At 42.3% G+C, this 25634-nt stretch overlaps 1 protein-coding gene across 1 annotated transcript in view; it reads right to left on the bottom strand.

The window, feature by feature from the left end:
• Positions 1 to 3149: 3149 nt before the first annotated feature.
• The window catches only part of WIF1 (WNT inhibitory factor 1), a 45803-nt gene continuing 23318 nt past the window's right edge, over positions 3150 to 25634 (bottom strand). Inside the window, exons 3-10 of the mRNA XM_050912021.1 lie at positions 24402 to 24510; positions 18350 to 18490; positions 14332 to 14427; positions 12576 to 12671; positions 11130 to 11225; positions 6966 to 7061; positions 6252 to 6347; positions 3150 to 3982 (exon numbers count right to left, since the gene is read on the bottom strand). Coding sequence (XP_050767978.1) covers positions 3861 to 3982; positions 6252 to 6347; positions 6966 to 7061; positions 11130 to 11225; positions 12576 to 12671; positions 14332 to 14427; positions 18350 to 18490; positions 24402 to 24510 — 852 coding nt within the window. The 3' untranslated portion in view covers positions 3150 to 3860. The remainder of the gene's footprint in view (positions 3983 to 6251; positions 6348 to 6965; positions 7062 to 11129; positions 11226 to 12575; positions 12672 to 14331; positions 14428 to 18349; positions 18491 to 24401; positions 24511 to 25634) is intronic.

The following is a 25634-nucleotide window of genomic DNA, read 5'->3' as shown; positions in this document are numbered from 1 at the left end:
GCTGCAGTGTTTGAACTAATACCACTAGGTCTGGCCAAAGCTTTGAGCCTGGCTTTTGGAGTTTGAATCTGACAGGCAGCGAGTCATCTGGAACAGCTTTGTATTTTTTTCTTTATCATTTTTTTACTTCAATATTCCTTGAAATGCAGCTGAAGCTGGAAGAAGAACAACTGGACCATGCGTTCAAACCACATGAGGAGAGTGTACTGGGTCCCGGCAGCCAGCGCTGCCTCCCGGTCAGAGACACCCCGTGAGCGTCACCCGGTGTGCATGGGCACCTGGTGTGCATGGGCACCCAGTGTGCATGGCGGTGCCAGCCCCCTGCTACCCCAGCGGCACAGCCACACAGCTTGCTTTGCAGGTGGTAAGGAAGTTATGCTGCTAATTCATGCATAGCACAAACAAGAAAAGGCCCAAATTCTCTTCAGCTCCCAAAGAATCAAGTGAAGAGGCATTAAAAGTGATATATTTGAAATCAAGCGGCATAGCCGGAGTTAAGGGGATACTAACCTAAACTGTAAATTTCCCAAAAAACCCGTGTGCATCGGTTCGCTAGTGGCAGTGGTACAAAGAAGGCAGTTTGCCTTTAGGGTGTCTGTCTCTGCTTTCTTTCTGTGCCTTATGTATTTGTCCTTTGAACTGTTGTGCACACCTGGACATAGCAGGACGCCAATATTAGATATTCAAGTTACTGAGCACTACTAGAAGCCCTTTGTAAAGCTATAATTTTGTCAGTTGCTTAAATTGGGATTTCTGGGATAGAGCTATAGTGATTTAATATTTTATGTTCTTTTACCAGTTTTAATCATTTCATAGCTGCCACTCACAAGTGCAACGTTTGGCATCTTGCTCTGGCTAACTACAAACTTTACAAATGTTGTTGAAAAGGCAGTTTCTGCTGACCTATTGTAGTAGATGATTGGTATTTTGACTTTTCTTGTTATTTTTCTTTAACTGATTTTCATCTATGGCACATACATTTGTTTTTCCCACACATTTGTTTTTCCCTTTCCCTGTCCAGTGAGAGGGCATGATAAATTCTGTAGTTTATTTTCTAATCGCAAAATGGCTTCCAACTTTCTATCTGACTTTTTCTGAGGAATAAATGTCTTCTTTTAGCATTGTCAGATATCACGGACTTTGACTTAAGACTTCTCTGACATGGGGGCTGCCTCTACACAGGAAACTTTGTGCTCACACTGGCATTAAAGGCAAAGTGGTGGAAAATTTACGTGTAGAAAGTTGATGTTATTTAAGAAAAAGAGTTGTGTTACAGTGTGCGCTTTGAGGAATATTTTTTCCTTTCGTAACCTTTCCGACCATATTCTTCTCATGATTAATGATCTTTCAAAAAATCAGTGGTGAAACTCTGAAAACGAAGCAGCATTTAGTGTCTTTGGAACAAGTAGCAAAATAAATCACTCCATATAAAAGAATACACTTGCTATTTTTGAGGAAGCACTTTCTAAGAAATTGACAGGAGCAGAAAAAGTTCAGCCAAAATATCTGAGGAATTCTAAGTAAGAAGTTTCTGTGCTTTTTCCTGTAGCGTGTGACCAATCACTTAAGCCAATCTTTGCTACAGAAAGAGCAAAAAGCTAGCAAATGTGACATCCCTGTTTATAAACAGCTCCTGGGGCATCCCTGGAGATACAGAGCAGCTACGCATTTAACCTCAGCCTAATATTAATCTCCTTCTTTCATTGCTTTTAAGGAAAATCTCAAAAAATGTTTCCTTCCTCAACACCTCCCCTGGGTTTTCATCACCCAAGTGTCTTCTCCTGTGCTTCAGGGTCCCTGTTTTCCATCTTCTTTCAATTCGAAGAGGGTGCTTTTGGGAGAGCACAGACTGAGGGCAGAGGCTGAGCTCCTTTCCTGCCCCACAGCCCCCTTTGCTGGCCCCAGTGAGGGGAAAAGCCCAGCTCACACCAGTAGCTGGTATTTTGCCACCCGAGGCCCCCATGCCCCAGGCTCCTCCCAGTCCCCCAGCAGGTCAGAGAGGTGCCAGGGGTCCCACAGGAGACATGAGCCTGAGGGCTGGGGGACCACCACTTTGGAGCCCACCAGCCATAGCTGTTACACAGCCACGCTAAGAAAGCTCCTTCTTCAGCAAACCTGAGCTGTTTTACTGCCATCCCAGAGGAGGATAGCAGGCAAGCGGCCAAACCACCTTGTTCAGGCTGTTTCTCGTTATCGCTCCGGGTGTAACGGAGAGCTGGCCTGGCCCTGCCCCTGCTTCCCCAGCCACATTTCTCCCTGCACTGGATCCAGAGGGCTGCAGCCATGCATGGTGATGGGGGGTTGGTCTCCTGTCGGATCGGGCTTGCTGGGCAGCATCTACAGACCCACTGAAGGACAACGTAAAAATGGATCCTTAGAGAGCTGTCCTCCCTCTTTCTGGCCAAAGCAAGTCTTTTTACTTGGCCTATGGGTCCGTTGACTAAATAAGACCAGCACGGTCAGGTTAATAAACTAGACTTTTTCCTTTGTAACTCAAAACCTCTCACTCATTAAGATTAACTTTGTGCCCCAAATAATGTGTTATTTATTTATTTTTTTATTTATCTCCCAGATAATAAGGTTCCCAGAACTGCAGCATAGCAAGGGTCAGTAATCATTTGTTGAAGTGGATATTGTTCTTCAGCGCAGACAGAAACCGTTTTCATTGCTTCCTAGCCACAGCACATTACAAACTGCATGGCCCTTGACTGTCGCAAGAGGCTGCACCCAAACCTTCTACAGTCTGAACACAACATGACACGGGAGCATCACCCTTGAACGGGAAACGTCACCATGGCTGGACTATTACCTGCTTGGACAGAGGCTCTGAGAAGAATACCCCGGGTACCAGAGGCACCACGAACAGGGCACACCAGCTTGGCATGGCCGGCTGGCAGTGCAGGGGGGAAAAGGAGGATGTGGTGGAGGGCAAATACAGGGAGAGAAACACCTGGCCTTCGGTGCTATCCCCTCCTTTGCAAAGGCACAAGAAGAAGTTGCTCTTCTGAAATATTTTTAAGAGCTGTGGGGCTAAAAGCAGAGACAGGGAAACCAACCCCACTGTGCCACTGGTTTATGAGGGTGCTCTAGAAAAGCCATCGTCCCAGCCCAGCACTGATGAGACCGCAGCAGGCCACACAGAGCAGTACTCGAAAAACTAAAGCAGCATCTTTATTTTATACATAACCATCAGTATAAAAAGTTTATTACATAAGAGCTGTTTTGTTTACAATATATTATATTGCTTCAAGCCAATGCAGAAAGTTCATACATTATAGTTCTACTTTGTTTACAATATATTACGTTGGTTAAATGGCACCACTGCAGTGTATTTTTAATACACAGTACTTTGCAAAACTGTAAGGCCAAAAATAACACTGAGTTATTCAGTTTTTAAATTAGGCAACCTATTAATTTTATTTATTTTTCTTAGGGAAAAGTCTTAATACACAATAGCAAAATTGTAAAATGCACCTTTCTTTTGTCTTAGGCAAATTAAATCTGTAATCATTGAAATGATTCAGGTTAGCATCTACAAGGTTTTCTGCTTGAATATTGTTACTTAATTTTTGGAAAATATTTGCAGCTATATAATCAAAAAAGGAAGTTTAAACGTAACTGAAGTATAGTACAAAATGCCATCCAAAGCACTGAAAGAAGAAGCCTATATAATCATGCTATAGAAGTATTTATAAAACTTAAAAGGAATAGTAAATATCAGCTCAGTGGTTTATAATGAAGCTAATAAAATTCCAGCCAGTAATCTTAACTGTAATGAACAGCGTTTTAACATTCAATCCATGAGAGGTTAATGAAGGCTATGAACTTTGTGTAACACGAACCATTTCAGATGTTGGAGTTCACCAGATATAATTGGATTCGGGTGGAACATGCCTCTCCTCGGCCCTTTTCGGCAAAGGCGTGTGCTGCCTGTGCTTGCTGCCTGCTGGCCTCAGGGCGCTCAGACCGCTGGCTCCGTGCCCTGGAAAATTATCCAGTTCAAGAGAAAAGAAACCACAGAAGCAGGCTCGTGATCCACGGCTAATATTTCAAGTGGAAACAGTCTCCCCTGTTTGAACAAAGGATTTTGCTATGCCTTATGAAAGCTCTCGCCCCTCTCTGTGCCCCCCTGGGATGGACGAGGTGCTGCCAGACGGAAGGATGCTCTCGCCTCGCCAGGGAGCCCAGGGGACCATCAGCACGCCCAGGCTGTCACTCAGCCCCGGGTTCACGTGTGCACAGCCCACGCCAGGTGGGTGAGAGTCATGCTGATCTGCCGGTGATGGGCTCTAAAGAGGGGTGTAAGCATCCCCCGGGGAGAATCTGCGCCAGCTACCTGAGCTTGGCTTTGGTTTATGGCTGAATGCAAAGAGAAAGAACAGCAGCGACAATAAACACCTGGGGGGGAAAAAGCAGTCTGAAACAGGCTTAGCAGAGCTGCTTTGTTGTGGAAAATGAAAATGAACAATAAAAATGGAATTCAAAGTATTATGTTGTAATTTTTTATAGTTCCATTTACCCATCTCATTACTAAAAGCTCATGGAAATGACTTTGAAAAACTGAGTCCCCCATTCAATTTTTTTAATCCCTTCTTTTTAAGAAAACAGCTTTACCGAGGAGCCATTCATTTGATGGAGTATGAAGCAAGTCTTTCAAATAAACTATAAATCTCCTCTCAAGATCAGGAGATGTTTGGTTTTAGTTGAAAAGTGTGAACTGGAGTGCATGCACTTGTATGTGCAATTTAAGCCCTACATGGGCACTTAAAATGGGGGTGAATTGTACCCAAATGGCCTATTCTCAGTTTCTTTGCTGAATACAAAGAGATTTTTGCAGTGCTAAACACAGCAGGACTGTACCCAAACTCCAAGTAATGAAGGCTGGAAAACCTTGGAGCTGACAATAATGTGTGACTATTGACTCCTCATAATAAGGCAGTTGTTATGAGTTTTGGTTTTGTTGCACAGGTAATTACTTCTTTGGGGATGGTCACCCATAGTACATATTTTTTTTCACTTGCTGAGTTCTTTATAAGAAGAGTATGACAGGAAGTTCATATTGAACTTACGAATTGACGTTCATATTGGTTCATTTCCATGTACCTTTTTTCTAACCATAATTTATATTAATGGTATTTCTCCTTCAGAGAATGGCATGAATACTTAAACACAGGTCCACTAACTAACAGCAGAAAAGTGGACTCCCCAAACCTAATTTTCACAGCAAAATCCATTTCAGTTAGATAATACTCATTTTTTAATGAAACAACTATGTTTATTCTAGTACATTTTAATGTGATACAAATCACAGGCATCAACAGCATTTAATAAAAACGAACATTCAGTTGATGCTGCAATGTAAGGTTCACATTTCTTATGGCTAACTGGTGGGTTTTATAGCTGCAAAATTTTTCAACTTTTTTATTATTGACACTTAAAACACTAAATGTGAATTGTTAGCTAACAGTGATAAACATTAATACCTCATGGGAGGATGTACAGAATGTCTCTTGAAGATCTGCTGTTACAGCACTGTTGCACATGAAATATAAAATTAAAACTGAAGTTCTTACTGGATATATTCAATTGTATTTAAAATAACTTTATAGTGCTATTTTAAACCCGGTGAAATGACCAGTTGCTTCAATAGGTGTCAAATGGACCAATAAGCACAACAGAAATTCATTTTGAGGACTTTAACTTTGCTTTGGGACAATATATTTTGTAGTCTGTGGAGCATGGATGGGAAGAGGAGGAGAAAACTCTGAAGTCGGTAAGCACAGATCTTGCATAACTCTTCAAGTTTTCCCCAAAGTTTCTAAAGGACATTTCATTTTTTCTAAGTTTTAATCAGCTTTAAAACCTGACAGAGTTTTACTTCTAAAAATGCCTACCCAACATTTTAAAGCTAGCTGACATTACTGAGGAGTACTGAAGGACTTTAGATCCCTTCCATACTATGGGTGGAAGACATGCAAGGTCATCTAGAAATCTGGTTGATAGCAGATTCTGGAATTTCTAATACAAGGGTGATCTTGGTAAAACACTTTCAAACGATTCTGAGGTTTTTTTACATAGTTAAAATTATGGAGTACTGAAAATCCTTGTTTTATTGTTTGGATTAAAGGTTAGAAAAAATGGAGTGCGGTATCATTAATGATGCTGGAAAGGCTCTTGAAGCAGTCATTTCTGTATAGCATCGGATGTGTAAGACCCCCAATATGGACTCTTGGGGTTTGTTTCTCACTTACTTTTATTGCAGTGTCTCCCATGCCAGCCTTCTTTGCACTGGCACTTGTTGGGCTCAGCACAGGTGCCGTACAGGCCACAGCCAGGTTCGCAGACAGCTGTAAGAAAGCGAGCACATATGCCTGACCTCTTGACATTTCATCCAGAAACAGTTGCATATTTGCTTTCCCTGCTGTTCCTCACGATGGGTTGGTCCTGGCACGGGCTGGGGCTCTCACAGTAAATCTGTGCCTTTGCACTGACTGTGTGCAGAGCCCTGAAACAGTTCACTCCCCCCTTCACCTGCAACATCTGGCTCAGTCTCTGGCAGAAAGAAGCAGATCGAACAGCAGAGCTGAGCGTCCACCAGAAGCAGCGGGAGAAGGAGGGTAGCCCCCAGCATCCCTCTCACAAAGTGCTCCCGTTGAATTTTAACATTGCAATGTATTGACATTTTATTAAGCATTTCTCTATTACTAAACTGCTATTACTCAGCTGACACATTGCTGTTTTACAGAAACTCAGCGTACAGAAGACACCATGGGGAGGCTTTTGTAAAAAAAACATTTCTGGTTTCATAATTCCCTTAAGTCTGGTGTATGCTGTATGTCCAGAAAGTAAATTAACTTGAAATACTTTGACAACAAACAATTAGTGCTGACATTATGTAAAAAGAAACTGTACAGCTGGCTTGATGCTCCTACAACAAGGACCAATGGAGTGGCTTTGGTACTTACGCTTTGAACACAGGTCTCCCTGGTAGCCTTTGGAGCACTTGCATTTATTCTTACCAGTACATTTGCCTCCATTTCGACAGGGCTGATGGCATTTACCTAGAAATTGAAAACACAAAAACAATGGTCTTAATCCCCTGCATTTACTGGAGACAAGTGTCTGAGAAACCTGCCTTCTACCCGAAAAACTCATCGGATGCTGGTGTAAGAGTGTGCACTATGGATCCATCAGGAAGACTCTGTTGCAAGTCTGTGCTTCCAATTTATATGCGTTCTTCTGCTTTGAAAATATGACAATAATTTGGCATGGCCAAAGCCTGTGTGTCCATGCAGCTTTTGCCCGGATTTGTGCCACTCGGACTCTGCAGAGTCCCCCGTGCGACCGGTCAGTATTGCCTCCTGCTCTCCTCACCCTTCGTGTGGGAGGCAGCACTGTCCAGACTTCATATTTGCCAAGAGTGGGATCCATACCCAGGGGGCACAAGCAGAAGAAAATCTGGTGGCATCGGAGAGAGATTTTAAGCAATAGGATGCTCAGGAACTGACAGGTATGGCCGCTACTTGCAGACAATAAATAGATTGGCTGGGCCTGTCAGCTTGTAACAAGAGGCTGTGGAGCACTACGATGCTGTGGATGGTGCAACAAGGGCTGTTCCACACCACAGCTCAGAAACTAAAGGCGCATTAAAAAAGCATGCCCTTCTTTCCTGTTTGCAAAGAACAGAGCATCTTCGGTAACAGTAATTAGAACTGGCAGGCATTTTTCAAGGCTTTTGGTCTGGAAATTACTTTCCCTCACGTTCACATTTTGCCAAAGGAAGAGGCTGGGTCTGATGGCACTGTTGTAGGAAGGTTTGTTTGGCCCTGACTCACCTGAGATAGAGGAGGTCCACGTTGGTGGAGGAGATCCACACTCAAGTTCGTGCAGGGCCTGACTCACACCAAGGGCCTTCCTCAAACTTAACGTCAAGTCTCCTATCACCAGACTGTCAATCCCTTGTTAGAATTTGTCTGCGTTATTGAACTAATTAAATCTCCACTTGTCTCTAGGAAGGGCAAGCACAGCGCCCATGAGGTAGGTCACCCCCAGGCCGAGGGAGGCTCACTGCCACGTCCCTGGGCACTCTCGGCTCACCAGGAACTACACCCTCAGTCCCTTGCCTCCTTGGTGGCCATATGTACCAGTGCAGCTTTTCTCACTGTTGTCCAAAACCTTTTTTCATCTTTTCTAATCCCACAACATTTTCTAAATTCTTCAGAAAAGAGGAAAAAAAAGCCCTTCCTAGATTCAGCACTAATATTTACCTGAATCTGTGAGCAAACAAAAACTGGAACCTGAGGCAGCAAACTGCTTCCTTTCCTTTCCTTCTTTTTTTAAAAAGGATGTTAACTGAGACCTGCACATGATAATTTAAGCATTAACACTGGCTTGCTCTGCTGAAAACCTCAGCAAATGCACTCATCTCATGATCACAGACTGCCCCCTTGGGAGCTCAATACCCCAGGCAGTGCCTGCTCAGCTCTCAACCCCGGCAGACTTCTGTGATGCATGTGTGTATCATCAATATAAAAGAAACATTTGTTCCTAATGTGCATAATTATTTTAATAGCCCTGAAGCAAGCTTCATAACCAGATGACAGAACAATCTGTGCTAAGGAGAGTTTCTGCAAAAGCACAATTTCCCCACAGGAGCCTCTGGAGAGGAAACCTTTAGGTATTCTAAGTTGCAAACATTTGGATCCCAAGTAATTAATGACTGAAAGGAGCAATGCTAAGGAAATCCACGAATTTTCCTAGTTCTTGAAGTAACTCTGGAGAATACGGGTCAAGGGGTGTGATACTGACTTCCACAGAGTTGCATAAGGCAAGCATTTGGCTCAGCACAGCTCCATTAACTTTGGACTAAGGTATTTTCACAGAATGAAGGAAAGAGTGATAACTCTCCGTTACTGACTGAGAAATGGAAAAAAGCAACAAAACAGTTGGTGGCAAACGGGGGAGGAATCCAAAACAAAATAAAACTCTCTGGACTCAAACTGAAACACTAATTAGAGACAATGCATAACTATAGCTAGAAAAAATCTGGAACACTGTGAATGCTTGTTAGTATTGTAGACTGGGTCCAGTACATTTCCCAGGAGTCTTACAGAGTGATTCAACTATTAGACAAGCACTCAAAATCTTTAAACAATATTAAAAAAAAGAAAAATAACTTTGCGGTTTTCAGAAGATGGCTTTCTGCCTGTTGAAAGGTTTTCTGCCCTTGTTATTTCAAGACCCCCATGACTCAATGTAGCTGGCCCCGGATCTAAGAAAAGAGACTGAGTTGTGTTTCTCTTCTGGTGTTTCTAAGCCTTGTCTAGCATTTCTTGCAGTCTTCCACTGTTGTGCTGGCACTGGTGCAGTGCCCAGAGGTGGTAGCAGCCATCAATCACTGTCTAACAATTGCTGTCCCAGCTTTACAAAAGCCAAGGCAAGTGCATAGCTTTCCTTGCTCTCATCGACATGATCCCAGTTTAGCTCTTAGCATATTGTGATCCCGAAATTTTTTTTCTTTCTTTTATACAGGAACTAGTTTACTGCCTGTATTTTAATTAATTTAATTTGAGTTGCACAGGTAAGCCTTTGCAAGAAGCGAAAGTCAGTTGCACCTATCCCAAGCAGCAGTAGACAACAATGAGCTTGAGCCCCTCAGACAGATAAATTAAATGGATTACCCTTAATTATACATGCTGTAATATCAGTTCTAAGAATTCTCCTCAAAAAAACACCACTGACATAAAATACATGCTTCTCAAACTTTGAACCAAACCTTATTCATCATCTGAGAAGTATCAACAAAGTTGACTTCCTGGAGATTGAAGAAAAGAATGGGGTTCTGTCAGAGTGTCAAATTTGAACTTGTTGTAAGGAAAGGTAAATTCCATGGAAACCCACACTGTTGTTCTTGCTGACATCTGATCCGAATTTATATCAAAGGGCAATCTTTATTAATTTAATAAAAATAAAGCTTTGCTGCTTCTGTTTGGCTCAAGTTTTGATGAGGTAAAAAGCAGTTGCAAAATGCCTTGTAATGCATAGACATATGGCAAAACATTTACATACATCTACTGTTTATCTACACATAAATACTGAGTAAAATGTAGGTTTTACGGTATCTGTGGTCTTTCTTTGCACAGTAATTAATTTATTGTTCTGTATTGGCTGACTGCATGTTAGAGTTTATTTCCATGTGTTTCCAAAGTATTTGATGATACAAATCTAATGACTGTGAGAAGAGCCTGTCTCTACTGATGCATATTAAGAAATCAGCTCTTAAGTATCCCAGGCCAAATGCTGCTCTCCGTGCTCCTGTGAAGGTGCTGGGGAACATTGGTGAGATTATTTACAGCAGGGGAAGCTCCTCGCACAGTGTCCTGTTAGAAGCTTTAAGCCCAGAAAGAACGACCCAGGTGTACATTCTCAAAACCGAAATGCTCATACTCTATTCAAGTGTGGGGAACTATAGAATTAATCTAATTTAACAGAGCTGTGAGAAAACCCTTCTTTTAGTGAGTTCAAATACTTGAGAGCTGACCTCCCAGGTCTGTTCCAACCTAGCCATATCTCCACCCCGAGCTTTACACAGCACACTTAGATCAACCACGAGCTAAAATATTTTCAATTACTTTGATGCTAAACTTCTGAAAATAGCAAGTCTTTTGATGTTTGTGACACAGATTTTCAAGTTGCCATGTGAGTGCAACTTAGTATGTTACATGAAAGCTCTCAGCTCTTACGGTTCAGTCCTCCCTTTGCCCCAAACCCTTTCATTCCCAACTTACAGTAGCCCTTTCAGAGGTGCGGGCTCAAACCTAATCTGCTGTGCCCAAGTGCAAATTGCCGTAACATTTGAAAATAGCTGCTCCACGTGGGCTTGGCACAGCAGCACTTCTGTCTGCCACGGAGTATTGCTTGCATACTTACGGCTTGAAGGTTGTTACCAAGCCCAGTTACTAGTAAAAACAGAACAAGGTAGGGGATGAGGTGGTCTAGCAACGAGTCAAACTTATCAGGAAACTCATTTGGAGGCATCCCAGCAGAGGCAGGTTTCACATCATCATTCAGACACTGACACTAGAAGAAGTTGACGTACGTGAAAGCAAGCACACGGAGATGCTACTCACTAATTTCACATTGGTCTCCTTCATAGCCTGAAGGACAAATGCATTTTCCCAGATAGAAACACGTTCCTCCATTGAAACAGGTTGTCGTACAGTTTGCTGAAACAAATAAAACAGGAATGAACTAAGTCACTAATATGAACTCAGTCTGACTTGGCCTTAATGTTTTCTGCTGCTCATCATAAATAAACATTGAGTAAGTTTAAAAAAGTTGCATTAACATCTTTTCATCTGGTTTACAAAGGAAGACTGAAATCCAGTTTTTCCTACGTAATGCTTTACATGGGAACACACACAAGTCAATATAGAAAGACACAAGGGAACAATACAGCAATGAGATCCCTGAGGACAGGTTGTGTTACATCTTTATCAATCCTCACATGTAAAGCTTCTTGAAGGATCAAGTCACTATTGCTATTGAAACCGCCAGTGTCTGATAAAAGAAGCACAACCTAGGACTGGAAGTTTCTTCTACAAGAGGATACTTCACTACAGTTCTTAATTAATGCCTTCACTAGAAAGAAACCTTTATAAGTTTTTGCTGTGTGGTGACACAGAGGCAAATGCTGTGTCTCTCACCTGCCAAATTACTTACATAGTATTAGACGTGACTTTTCACCAAACAGCTGGGATTCACATTAATCCTTCAAGACATTGGGAGCATTTCATTACAGTGCACTTTCGAAACATTTCTTAAATGTGGTAAAAGTCTCATCAAGGACTAGATACAAGTCAGAAGGACATTGACAACAACAGTTTGTGCAAGCATACCTAAAGGCCTAGGAAGGTTCCCATTATTTTGCTGGAAAGTCAGCTAGGACCTTTTGCACTTAGTCTTTACTAAGTTATGTTCTGTTTTACGTGATGTTCTGTAATCTGCTCTGCCATGAGCAGGTCAGTTATATTTCTGCAGGAAACTACTTTTTTTTTTCTACGTGGTAGCCTGGACTGTTCCAAATTACTGTTCTGAACAACTGATTGTTCCTTTTTATCCTTCCTGAGTCACAAAGCAGCAACAAAAAATGAATAGCCTGCTTATTTTTTCATGTGTCCACATGCAGCAAATTAATGTACTAAATAATTACTAAAACTAATTTTACTCCAGGATACTAGAGTTCAAATAGAGATAATTTTTTTTCCTAGGCCAGAAAGTGAATTTTGTGGTAGGTCCCACAGATTTCAGTGAATCAACTAAAGCGATTATCTAAATTACCCTTCACACAGCTGGCGTATATGGATGCCTGCACATCCAGCTGCAAATCCCTACACTCTTCCAGCAGCTGCCAGGTTGTGCTAGAGCATCTATTCGAACAATCACAAAACTTTTAAAACTTACTTGCTTCATCACTTTCCTGACCTTCCAAAATCCACTCCTAGAGGGAAACTAACACAGGTGAATAAAGAGAGGCTGCTGCATATGGAGCCTGGGGGGTTTTAGCCGGCAGTTACCTTTGTCGCAGTTGATGCCGTAGAACCCGGGGGGACAGATGCAGAGGCCAGGTGTAATGCAGAGCCCACCGTTCATGCAGCGAGGAGCACACAGCGCTGAGGAGCAGGAAGAACAGAAAAAAACGTCGCTGGTGTGATAGCAACTGGCTATTTAAATACACAGCACACTGATTCCTTAAACTACTTTTCCTTCTGCTAAATGTAATGTCACCTTTGCAAAGCGTCTTTGTTAGTGGGTTAAATCAATTACATCTCTGGTTTGCATCTGGCAATTTTTATATACTGTTTCTAAAAAAGTGAAGATTAAATTAAGTTCAAATCTGGTTCCATATGTAAGCAGAAATTGCCTCTTGTACAGTTTAATTCCAAACAGGGGAGAGCAAAGTGCCCACCTACACCCTCTGAATATTTGAAGTCCCCCCAGACCAGTCCTCTCTATAACTGGACTCCGGTGCTGCAGCTGGTGCCTCAGCTCTGCAGACAGAACTGTCTCTTTTAGGGGCTGCGCTGAGAGGTGTCAGTAATTCAGTGGGGTTCTCAGGCAGGCTTTACAATGAACCCTCCCTTCTCCTTCTGCATACCTGAGCATAAGCACAGCTACCTAATTTAGGCTAGGGAAGCCTACCGCCTGGCCTGGTTTGGTGGCCAAACTGTCCTGCATGCTCCCCGTGAACCTTCTCCAGAGCCCCTGTGCTCTCCCAAGACTTCTCTGCAGTTGTGGCCACCCCACAAGGCTCTTCCAGGGAGGCATGTCAGGGGGCAATGCTTCATTTCGTGGTCGCCCACAATTAGTACATGCAGCGAGGTTGGGTCCATACTAGTGAGTTAAACAGCACCCAGGCACGGGGCCAAGTGGGGTCACAGGATCATCCATCTTTTGAAATTATTGGTGCCGTTCCTGGCACGGCTTTGTCCCCGGCTGATCGGCAAACCCTCCCAGGCACGGCCCTGGGGCGAGCAGTGGCCACGGGCTCCTTCTGGCAGGGAGTCTGGAGCAGGGTTTTTGGAGGGTAAGAGAGTTTATTAAACATACAAATGTAAGCTGCGCTGTGCCAGCTGGCCTCCAGGCCAGAGAACAGTCCCTGATCCCTTGTACTTAATACTTTGGATGTAGCCAGAGCGTCTGGGAGTGAAGGATGGCATTGGAATAGGTTGCCCATGGGGATGGTTTGCTCCATCTCAAGTCACCCCGGGGAGGGTCTGTCACTGGGGGAGGCGGAAGGAAGAGACAGGAAGAAGAGCTAGTTTCCTCGCCAAGTCACACCAATTTCCTGGTCCTTCACTGCTGGAAATGTCATTTGGGGCTATTAGTCACTAATGGAAGGGAAAAGGAGACTCTTTCCTTCATCTTCCCATCTTCGTTGTCAGCCTGCCTCCAAATTAGATCTTATCTCCAAATAAACAAATGCAGAATAACTAAAGTCCTGTGCTTTGTTTCCCAGCTAGTCCTCATTAGCAGAAGAATTTTATTTAATCTTTTTGCCAGATGGATTCCCTGTGATTAAGGATTACATAACTATTGTATCAGTTTGCGTTAAAAGCAATCTCTTAGAGAGAAAACATTTTTTTTGTAAGCAATTAATGTTTCCACTAGACCATGGATGATAATAGTAATTCGCTTACATGTGTGGACTCAAAATATATGAAATCTTCAGAATAGGCCATTCTTATTTTTAGGAGAGGCTACAGTGCAGTAGCTACAGCTTTGTTGAGATTAGAGTAAAGAAGACAGTTGAGAAGATTTTTTTAAAATTACCTTTCTCACAGTGAGGCCCGTAAAATCCATCTGGACATTCACAGACATGTCTTTTGTTGCAAAATCCTCCATTTCTGCATCCTCCTGGACACTCCGCTTCATAAAATATAACAACAATCTTAACTGAATATTACATGCTTCAGCTGTAAGCCAACTCTCGGTAGGATCAATATATTCCTTTGACATAACAGTAAAAATATTTGCTGACAGACAGGCAAATGCTGACAGAAATGGAAGTTCAGCTAAGATCTCCTCAAGAGAAATTAGTTTCTTTTTTGCTAGTCTACAAGTAGAGGTTTCATCACGTGTTCAAACGCACGATGTGCTTGTTGACAGACTGTGCATTTCCATTGCTCTGCTGTTCTGTAAGTGCACGAGCAATGTGGATGCTCTGCTCAATCCAGCACTTTCTCCTCTGCGCAGAAACAAGCAGGCAGCTCAGTGCAGGACTTGCATCGCTGGTTAAACCTGCCCTCAGTATGCATGACCGGTTTCAATTTCTAGAGCCTTAAGTAGACTGCGCTGCAACTTGCATTGCATTAATTACGACATCTGTTACTACTGAGGTAACAAAGTGATGAAATCTGTATTCAAATGAAAGAGTCAGCTTCAAGGCTAAATGAAAGAAGGCTAGAAAGGAAGATGAAAGCATTTCTGCACAATAGTCCTATATCATCATCCAACTCTTATTCATATCTCAACTATTGATCAAACACTGGTAAAAGCATTTGGCAACACTGGCTGGATTATACAAGGACAAGAAATACCTCTGGGTACCACCACCATCCTCAAAACACCAGAATCCCTTGAACAAGAGGCAAACTAAATCAAACCCTATGGAACCCCATGAAAACATGACTGCTGGGGAGAAAAACGATTACTCAAAAATACCTTCCCAGATCTTTCAAGAGAAGAAGGCAGGCAGGAGAGCCTGCCTACTCCCATTGGAAAAATTTAACATCACTAGTGATCGGTGGCACCAGGGCCACAGGGCAGCTTTAGCAGAGTAGGCATGACCTTCTCATCTTGATGGTACGCTGCGTGACACTCCGAGTGACGAGGTTCAAAAACTCTGAGGTAGACTGATAGGCCTCAACCCAAACTCGAAGGCCATCTATTAGACAGCAATTGGCTGTAATGTTGCCATCACATCTTTTTTTTTTTTTCCTTTAGTGTAACAGTGCTGTAAATATACGAGACTGACAACACCTGCCAACAGCATCCTTACTTCTTTTCCATTGCCTCATCAGGAAGTGCTGGCACCTACCCATCCTAGGCTGTAAAGATGTACCATTGATTCACGCTGATTCCCAACTGAATAATACCTGAGTTCAAACTGAAGCAGTTATAGCCTTTAAGGTGCACTTGTTTAAAGCGGCAAGGAACAGCAGGATGTCTATAAATTCAGGAGGGTCAGATTGCCTGAGAGATTTTTGCAGCCCACAGAGATTCTTTAAACTGTAACTCCTATTAATACAGAGGAAAACATAATCCTGGACATAAAAAATTTGAATGATTCTCCCTTCTTCTAATATTTGAGTCAGGTGACATACCTGTTAGTTAGACTCATACACAAATAAACTTCTGTTTTTGAAAATGCATCTAATAGCTGATTAGAGCCACAGGAAACGATGGCTGCTATAACTACGCGCAGTATTCTGCTGCACTCATGTAATAGCTCTCTATTCAGTGGGATGCGAAGGGTAACTCTGAGACTAAGCAACAGAAAAGAAAATCTGATGTACTGGCCAGGTGGCTGGATATTGTGTACAACTGCCAAACAAACAGGAAAGAGAGAGGAAGAAAGGTGTATTTTAAATGCTCATCTATCCAAGGCCACAGATGTATGAAGCAAAAAGTGTTGCTTTAAAAGTAAAGCTGTTTGCAGCAGTAGTAATAGTGGTAAAGGCTTTTTGGTCTTATTGTTTTCCAACACTGTACTCTAGGACTCCTTCTGGAAATGCTTCTCTCTTTGTACCCAAATGCAGAGCTGCTATTCATTACAGAAAATGCATGCTTAAATACATACCATTTCAAACAGAAAAATAGGAAAACATAATTTTTTGTGTGGCCACCTCTTAGCCAGAACAAATCCTCTCCTCTCCCACAAAATTGCTCCCTCGCTCCCCTCACTTCCTCTGGCAGGGGCCCTTCTGCATGGCCAAGAACGACTGGAAACAGTGACCAGGGCCCCGGCAGGAGGAATCGGAGCTCCTCGCCACGAACGATGTCTTTCAGAGGAAGGAAACTCATCCCTACTCTAACACCAACGGGTAAGGACATTCTCATCCTTCTCAGGATCTGTCCCAAAACACTGTGGTGTCCACCTTACCAGACAGAGGGCAGGAATGGGAGTTATCCCAGTACGTGCTGGAAGAGATGAGGTGAGAAAACTCCTCCTCTGCCAACCTCTAGCATTTGGAAAATCATCCTTGTGTCTCTCAGCTGGCTCCGGGAACAAAGGACTGGGACAATAATCACCCCCAGCCTTCCTGAGAGGCCATATGATGTAATACTGCTAAATTGTTAAATATTACATCTCATATCAAAATGGTAACAACAACAACAACAACAACTAATAGCACAGAAATGATAACTTGGATGAATGCTACTACTAAACTGAGTTTGGAGCCCTCTTTTTAAGCCACATTTTTCCACAACACAGACCTGTAACTCTGCTGTCCCTATTAGATTACCTCAACACTATTTCCAAAGTTTATTAAGTTCAGTATCTTTGAACTGAACTGAAAATAAAAAGATAGCAAACGTTTTGTGTTGTATTTACATCAGACACACAACTTCATACATGAGAACTGATTGATTTTGCTTCCATTAAGTCCCCATTTTCCTTCCTGTTTCTCTGCCCACTTCTTCTCCCCCTCCTCCACTTTCCCTGGGCTAATTGGCAGCAGCAAGGCTTCAAAGGAGACAAGCAGCTTTTCTATTTAGGTGTAGTGAGGTTTCAAAGAATAAACAGCTCCTGCTCCTGCTGCTCGCTCTTTGAAGCCACACTACAGCCAATTAGCTCAGAGAAAAGAGCACAGAGAAGAAAGTGTGGGACTGGGAACAAAGATTTAATAGGAGAAGAATAAAAATCTCACTCTTTGTACGTCAGCCCTGTCATGGGTTAATTTGATACAATTGCATATGACATGGCATAACTGCCTTATCTTACATACTGATTTTTCAATTTCCACAGCCTCAGTTTAAAGTGATAATTATAGTTGTTTGTTTAGTATCAAATTAATCCAGAAAGTCTTATTACATAGTGTTTATGGTTCATAGATTGGTTGATTAAACAGGTTCCCTCCTTTCCAAGTAAACACTGCAATAACTTCATGGCGCCCTTCTTCTACCAGCGCATCCTGTGTGTGTTTACTGCTTGATGACTGCAAGTATTGAGGACCAGCTTCCACCACCTTACCCGTATCCAAACCCAAGAGGTTGCCACCTGAGCTCCAGAGAAGGTAAAGCCAACTTCTGCAGAAATTTTCTGATTTAGGATTTTTGCATTCGGTTTGGATGTGCAAGTTGATATTTAAGGAACTGTTGAACTAAGGCACCAAACAGTATTAATTGAAGTCAGTGTCCCCACTACAGATCCCAGAAGTTCAGTTCTCCAAATTATGTGCCATTTCTGGAAATGTTAGCCTCAGCTTGTTTTCACAGGACTAGCTCTCCTCCAAGCACCTCAAATCATTTGCTAACAGGTGCTTCTCATATGATACATTTCTATCAATGATGTCCTTGATGTGATGAGCAGTGAACAGGAGGAGAAATGCCTCCAACCCAGTCTGCTAAGGGAGGCAGAGTTGACAGTAAGAAAAGGGTTAGTAAACACGTAGTAAATGAACAGCAAACCCATAGACAGAGCCACAACAGCCTGGCATTCACCACCATTGCTACACATTGTGTGACCACATTATTTCCATCTTCTCCAGTCCTTATGCTCAATGAAACATAAGAAAGTTAGGTGACCTGGTCTAACAGTATTCCGGCATGTTCTCTTTAGTGTTACCTTGCTGACAGGTTTTAAAGAAGATGGCGTTCTGAGGGGTCTGAAGAATAATATTGCCTTCTGAATTCATTATGATCACGTTCACTTCAAATGCAGCGACCCCATCTTGTTTTCCAAGGCAAGGAAATCCAACCTGAACGACTTGAAGGAGAATAATAACAATAATTTTTATATTTACATGCATATATATCTATATACATATAAAAGCATACATCAAAATACCAAAAAATATAGATAATGTTTATAATTAAGCTTCAGAGTAATGCCATTGATGAAAACCTGCAACACAGAGATACACAGATCACCTTATTCATAGGCGGCTCCAGGACTGGAAGTACAACAGCACAGGAGATGAGCCTGTGCTCATTTACTGACATAACCCCAACAGCCTACAGCACAGACAGTGATCTTAACACAAACATACTTTTGCTTGCAGACGACGCAATTACTCATGTGGAGGTATCTAAGGATACACCAAAACAAGCTGGAAGCCTACATTTAATTTTCTAAGCTGAGCTGATCACTTCTGAGTCTAAGTTCTGCAGGCTCTTGTACGACTTCTGCAAAAACATCTTACACATTTTGGAAAAAAAGTTATTTTAGATATGTTTTGCTGGTTGGGATATTGCGATTAATACTTAAATAAGATACTGATTTAATCAAAACTTACTTCATAAAGTGCTGGCAAGATGGTACACTTGATAAATAAGATCATGGGTGCAAATATTTAAAAAGAAGATATAGACACATCACTCCAACAGAACTTGTTAAGTGTAGCGATATTTGGAGATTGCCCTTCCAGGAAAAGTATTCAAACACTTTTGAACTATGAGGAGTTTAAGTAAATAATTAAGGCCAGTAAATCTGGAGTATTTTAATGAGGAAGCAAGCCCAATACCTCAGAGCTATGAAATGCTCCACTGTGATTGTCACAAGTGATCTTAAATAATCTTCAGATGAAACAATCTTATCTCTTCAAAATTGGTTCTTCTTAGCTGCTTTATAAGTTAGATCCAGCTAATAGAAATTGTTTATTCCTTTCTTCCGAAGCTGGCCTGAGATTTCAGAACCAAATATTGAGCTAACAGCCCTACATTTGGTTTGTTTTAAATTGCTTGTTATAAAAAATTTTGCAAGTCATAATTGGGCCATTTTTGTTATTTGTTGCCTTGGTATAATATAGAATAATTTATTGCTGAAACACATTCTGCTTCTGGTAAGTCCTACAGACTGAAAGGTCTGTTGCAGTTTTCATTATAAAGCAATTTAATTGTTGAAGCACTTTTTTACATCAATCTTTTAAAAGACAGTTACAAAAAGCATGTAACCATGTGGTAAGAAGGAAACTCCTATAGTGGATGAAATACAGTTTAAATGCAGTGAACTTCTTAAACTGTAGCAACCTTCTAACAGCGCAAGTGCAGGAAATCAGTGCTTGTACTGGGATATGTGTGACAGCTGAGCAAATTGCAATAGGGAGGAAGAAGATATGGCAGAAGTTTAATGATGGCACTGTAGTCATATCTAGACTTCATCGAATTGGTAGCAAACCCCTGAACTCCCCTGAGATTTGGCTGTGGGTTTAAATGCCTAGGGCAAAGACCAGGAATGCATCTCTTAGGGCCAAAGTCTGAGGGGACAGGTCAGAAACCCCTTATTCCAGCACTCCCCAACCTGGAAGCATCCGTGTTTTTGGACTTCTCATATGTCTGAACTCCTAGGCACACAGAAATGCAGTAAAGGACCCTCCTGTGAACAATGAGCACCTGGATCCTGGCTGAGCTCTGTGGTGGTTCAGAGCTGAAATAAAGTCCCTAAACTCTGCCTGAATCCCTGCCTTTTTATGCCTGTTTGAATAATGCTAAGCACGCACCAACAGTACTACAGTCAAAACAAAGCACAGAGCAAAAGTCCCTTGCATCCAGAACCATGGCTGTGAGCTCCCGTGGGCTACCGAAGTGCTGAGCAGGGCTGTGGCAGGGCAAACCTCAGGTCTGGTCCCTGCTTCCCAAATTCAGGATGCAATTTACATTTGCCCATCACTGGCTAAAAACAAGGAAAGGGAATCACAGCTCAGGACTTGTCTCTGCTAGCCATCATCCCACTACCAGGCCACAGAATTGCCTTTCCTGTACATTTATATTTCTGCCTCCTCTGGAGCGCTTGCACCCAGGGCTGCAGAGCAGACGGCTCTAGCAGGAGTGAGGAAAACTTAACTAATTTGAGAAGGAACCTAAGGAAACCTAGTGATTTATATCTAATTTAATTTTAGCTGATAATTAGAATGGTCTCCTGGGATATGGAGGATGCAAATTTAATCCCTTTTGTCTGGGAGCTCATGCCTTTTCCTTCTGCTCAGGAAACCAAGGTTCCCTAAATTTTCTCCAGTAGAGGCAGGTTGAGAGTAACTCCTGTGTGTCTGCACAGCTCTTCAAGATTGCAGGGAATTTACCCACTTAGCTAATATGCAAAAGCCACCTACAGTCTTAGGGGTGGGATTGCTTAAGGGACATCTCTGAATTACCAATCCCAGTAGAAGCAGGCATGCAGGGTCTGGAGAAGAGTGGGAGTCCATGCACAGCCCTGCAGCCCACTGTCCCTCTCTACCAGCATGGCAGAGTGAGCAGAGATGCTGCTGCACTCAGAGAAGGCACCAGTTTCTCCCACCAAGCCTGGACAGAGTTTCAGCGCCTTTGGTTGCTCAGCACCTATGTTTTAACATGTCAACACCAGCAGCAGGCAGGCAGAGGAGGTGTCCTCAGCCTGGCCAGTGGGCTGGAGGGGCTGCACGAAATGCATGAAGCAGCGCTGTGCCAGCAGCCCAGGCACGTCAGCTTGTACCAGTGGCACCGGCACGGCACTGCGCTGACTGGTGCAGACAGGGACAGGAGGAGCCGGCTCAGGTCGCTTAGGGGGCCAGCTCCTTCTCAGTCACAGGCCACTACATTTCTTCTGGGCACAGACCAATAGCTGGTTTTACTTTCCTCAGTGTGGTGTTCAAGACATTAATCACTGCCACTACCAACAACATGTGACTTCGTTTTGAACTTGCTGACCTCAGTTTGAGCCACCGGATCTTTGTAGGCTTTCCCCTGTGAAATGAGCAGCCAGCCTCTTCTCATTGGACAGGTACTCACACTCCTCTCAAACATCTTCTTTTGGACAAGCTGAATAGTCTTAGCTCTTTAAGCTCTCACTGAAAGGCATCTTCTCCAGCCTTCTTAACACCTTACCATGTGTCTAGGCGTAACAATACCCGGGTTGTGAGCACTGAATCAGGTAGCAATCCTGGGATTTGGGGATGGGATTTTCAAATGAGTCTAAGGAACCTAAGTGATTTAAATCTAATTTAAATTCGAGGAGAATTTGATACCTCATCTCATGAAGGATATACTGAATTAGAGAAAGCTGACAGAAGGACAACAAGGCTGCATCCAATGAGGAGCAATTGAGTAGGTTGCGACTCTTCAGCCTGGCAAAGAGAAAAATTAGGGGGGGCATAATAGACATTTACAAAATCATGACTGGCATGGATAGAACCAACAGTATGGATTGACTGTTGTCTCTAGCAGTACAAGGACTAGTGCCCATCAGATGAAGCTGTCACAGCCAGACTTGAAACAACAGGAGGGGGATCTTCATGCAATGGGAAGTAGTGAACTTCTTGCCAAAGCAACTGGAGATACCAGAAGATAATATGGACTCAAGGAGAGCCTGGACAAGTACTGGAAAGAGAGATCTGTAACCCATGTGGGGTTATAAAAAAGGCAAATCACTTAAGACTCAGGAAATCCTCCAAGCTGAAGCTAGTCAGAGCTGAGACGGTAAACAGAAGTATCACATATGCCTGCCCTCCTTTTGCTCTTCCACAGGTCTTCTTATGGCCACCATTGGCCATAAGACAAAATACAGGCTAGGCAGGTCCTAAAGCACTAAAGCCATCTTTATGCTTTATTGGTGGCAGGCAGATATCCTCAACGACGTTTTAAAAGTCCACTGATTTTGACAAGACCACTGGGTTCAGCTACCTCTGAGTAAGATATCTAATTGTTAATCCTCATTCTTGTTTCCCACTCTCATGTTTAATATTGCTGTCTTTCCTCTTTTATTCCTCCTTAATTGTCTTTAGTGTAATCTTTTGGGCTAAAATGCTTTTTCAAGAAATAACTTGCTACCGTTGATTTGTTACTAAATACAAGCTTGTGATTTAATTTCTTCTGACATGCAAATGTGTAGAAAAATGACTTGGTAATGCAATAGATCCAGGCAAACTAGATTAGATTTGTCAGAACTGTTTTGCGAACATAAAAATTATAGAAATAACTACAAAGTAGCAAACATTCACTACTTTTATAGCATGTATTTATTTAAGGCTACTTAGTTAATTTTGGCCAGATAGCAGGCAGTGTAAAAAAACCACCATCATACTAGTGGCTCACTGTTAAATAGTGTACATGCTTCAAATACTGTACGTGTACTGATTATCAATCGCTCACTATAATGCCAAACAGGACTTAAATACAGCTTATATATACCAAGCGCAGTGATGCACTGCACCTGATCCACATAAGGAAACACCATGGACATGCCCGTATTAGTCTTGGAACTAAGGCACCAGTGCTGCAAACAGGGTAAGTCCTTTTTGGCTTTAATCAGACCTCCCATCATGATGGTTAACAGACCTTCTGCTGGAACTGAGATCACATCTCTGGCCTCCCTGCACTTGTAGATTATGCTTTCCTAAACACAGTCAGAAGGGGGTCATTTTGGTCTAGCCTTTCTAGATAGTTAAAAATTAAAGAAGAAATTAACTTATATTAGAGGATGCTGAGTGCAGAGCTTCCCACGCATCTCACCTGCTTTATATGGAGGTGGAAATAATGCTTAACAAGAACTTTGCCTTTGTGACTTTTTAGTTACTTTTAAATGTCTTTGCTTGACAATTTATCAGGCTTGCAACCAATTAAATTGCAGCAATTATAGTACAAATATTATAGCACTCTTCACCCAAATCCATTTTCAATACCACTCATTCAATCCACACTGAATGGAGAGACCAGTCATTAATGTCAAATTCCAGGTGCCACAGCAAAAAGCTGTGCTGCAACATTACTTCAACGCCATTCCACTACAAGCCAAAAATGGAGGATATCAAACACAAATTTTCAGAATTTATACATTGAAAAAGAGAAGAGAAAGACTGGTCAAAGATGTAAACCTGTATATCAGTGCTCCACTTGCAGCCCCACCCTCCTGTTCCATTTCTCATTTCTTTCCCGTTTTATACCACGTGGTCTTAGGTTGGCTATGGCTGATCATGAAACCATGATCACTAAGACACTACTGTCACCCAGATGTACGCTTCTACCTTTCTGCCAGAGACTACCACATATTAGCCCCGAAACAGATCACGTAAACTGTTATTCATCCACTTCAGAGCAAAGTGGATTCGATAATCTCTCATGGAAAGCTTTTTTACTCCACCTGGCTCACTGTGCACTGTGGTGCTTCTGGAGCATTCACGTTGGCTTGGGCTCAGCCTCTGCTGTGGAGCTATAAGCTCCAGTGAAGGACTGAGAATGTACAACTAAGGGAAAAGTGGTAAATGATAATATCCTAAACTAGAACTTACGTCTTTAAGCTGAATGCCTGATGACAATAGCTGACCCCAACTGAAAGTAAGATGTCCACAAACTGCAACCTCTGAGAAACAGAATAATTTGATAACTATTCCTTATAGTGATCAAAGATTTTGTTTTCCAAAAGTTGCACAACTTAAGTAATAGTATTCATTCACATGAATTTTATGCAACAATTTTGCACAAGTTTCTGCTGATTTATCTACACATAAAAGCTTCGTGCAACTTGGCTCAGACAAAATATGCTGCTGTAGTCAGGCAAGGCACCCACAAACTGTTCAGTGTCAAGCACTGCGGCAAGCATTTCTTTAGCAATAAGCTTCAGAACTGCAATTCATAATAAAATATTTAGACTTTACTGGCTGTGGAATATTTTTTACAGGAACACAATTTATAATATCAACAGCACAAACCTGATGCTTTATGAGGAACTGTTCCAAGCAGAGGGATATTTATAGTTGGATCAGCCATTATGCCTTTATCCAAAGAGCGCAAAGACAGGAACTCGTAGAAGTACTCAGCCTATGACAAAATAAATGAAAAATCAATATGTATTTTAATTGCATTCAAAGAACCAAACTATTTAGCATATAAACTACAGCAGAAAAATACTATACTTTTCATTATGCCATTCACTGGATTTGTTTCTATTATTTCCCTGAGTGCTTCTTCACATAAGCATAATTTTCAGATAATTTCTTCTTATTTCAGAGATTGCAAGTGACCATACAGTAATCAGGACGCAGCATAACAGCGAGGGAAATGGCATGCATACATGTGAACAAATGTTATACAGAGAAGACATTTTTTACAACCCACACCTTTTATCTGGCAGACCACAAAAAAATGTATGAACAGTAAGCTAATTCTTAAAGCTGTTTTTTGGGCAGAATCCTCCTGGAACTGACTGGTGAGCCTGGATGACCTGCTTGTACCACGAGCGCAGCTTAAAGAACATGCTTACATGCATGATACCAACTGTGGCGTGAGAATATCCGAGCTTGCTCTTGGTTGATTTGCACAGCACGGCACATTGTCATGGGGAAACAGTACTGAGCAACGAATAGCCACATTACTGGAGTGCCATGCTAGGACACATATCTTGCTTACAGCTCTGACACTGCCTTGTTCAACCTCAGTTCATTAAATTGTTCCAAGGGTGGAGCTGAGAGCTTTCCTACAGTGTTGGCTTCATGTCAGTCATTATTAATCACAACGTAAATGATTTGTTGTGGCGATCCTCAAAAGGTGTTGGCATGATTTAAAAACTGCTTTCCGCTATCTTCATCCTGCTCCTGGTATGCACCTGCATTGTGGCACAGATTGTAGACTTTGGTACTTTCTTCCATGGGACCCTGGCCTCTCTGTTGAGCCATCTGTTCAATATTTCTTCATATTTGACGCAAAGTGACGTCATGTGTCTGCAGCATAGCTGTACGCACCATGTACACCTGAGATGTATGCATCTTAGCAAGTCACTGGAGACTTCCGCTCCTGTCAATGGCACAGCTGCAGGTGTGCAGAGCAAGTGGAAATGAACCTTTTCCCTAAAGTCTGGCTTCTCATTTACCCTGAAGCATATGAGGGATCACAGGTAATTGTACCTGTTGCTCTCAGAAAAGCACTTGAGACCTTAGCATGGGCAC

The sequence above is a fragment of the Gymnogyps californianus genome, chromosome 1 (assembly GCF_018139145.2).
Source record: "Gymnogyps californianus isolate 813 chromosome 1, ASM1813914v2, whole genome shotgun sequence".
In the NCBI taxonomy this organism is placed as follows: Eukaryota; Metazoa; Chordata; class Aves; order Accipitriformes; family Cathartidae; genus Gymnogyps; species Gymnogyps californianus.
This window is presented reverse-complemented; position numbering and strand designations above follow the sequence as displayed.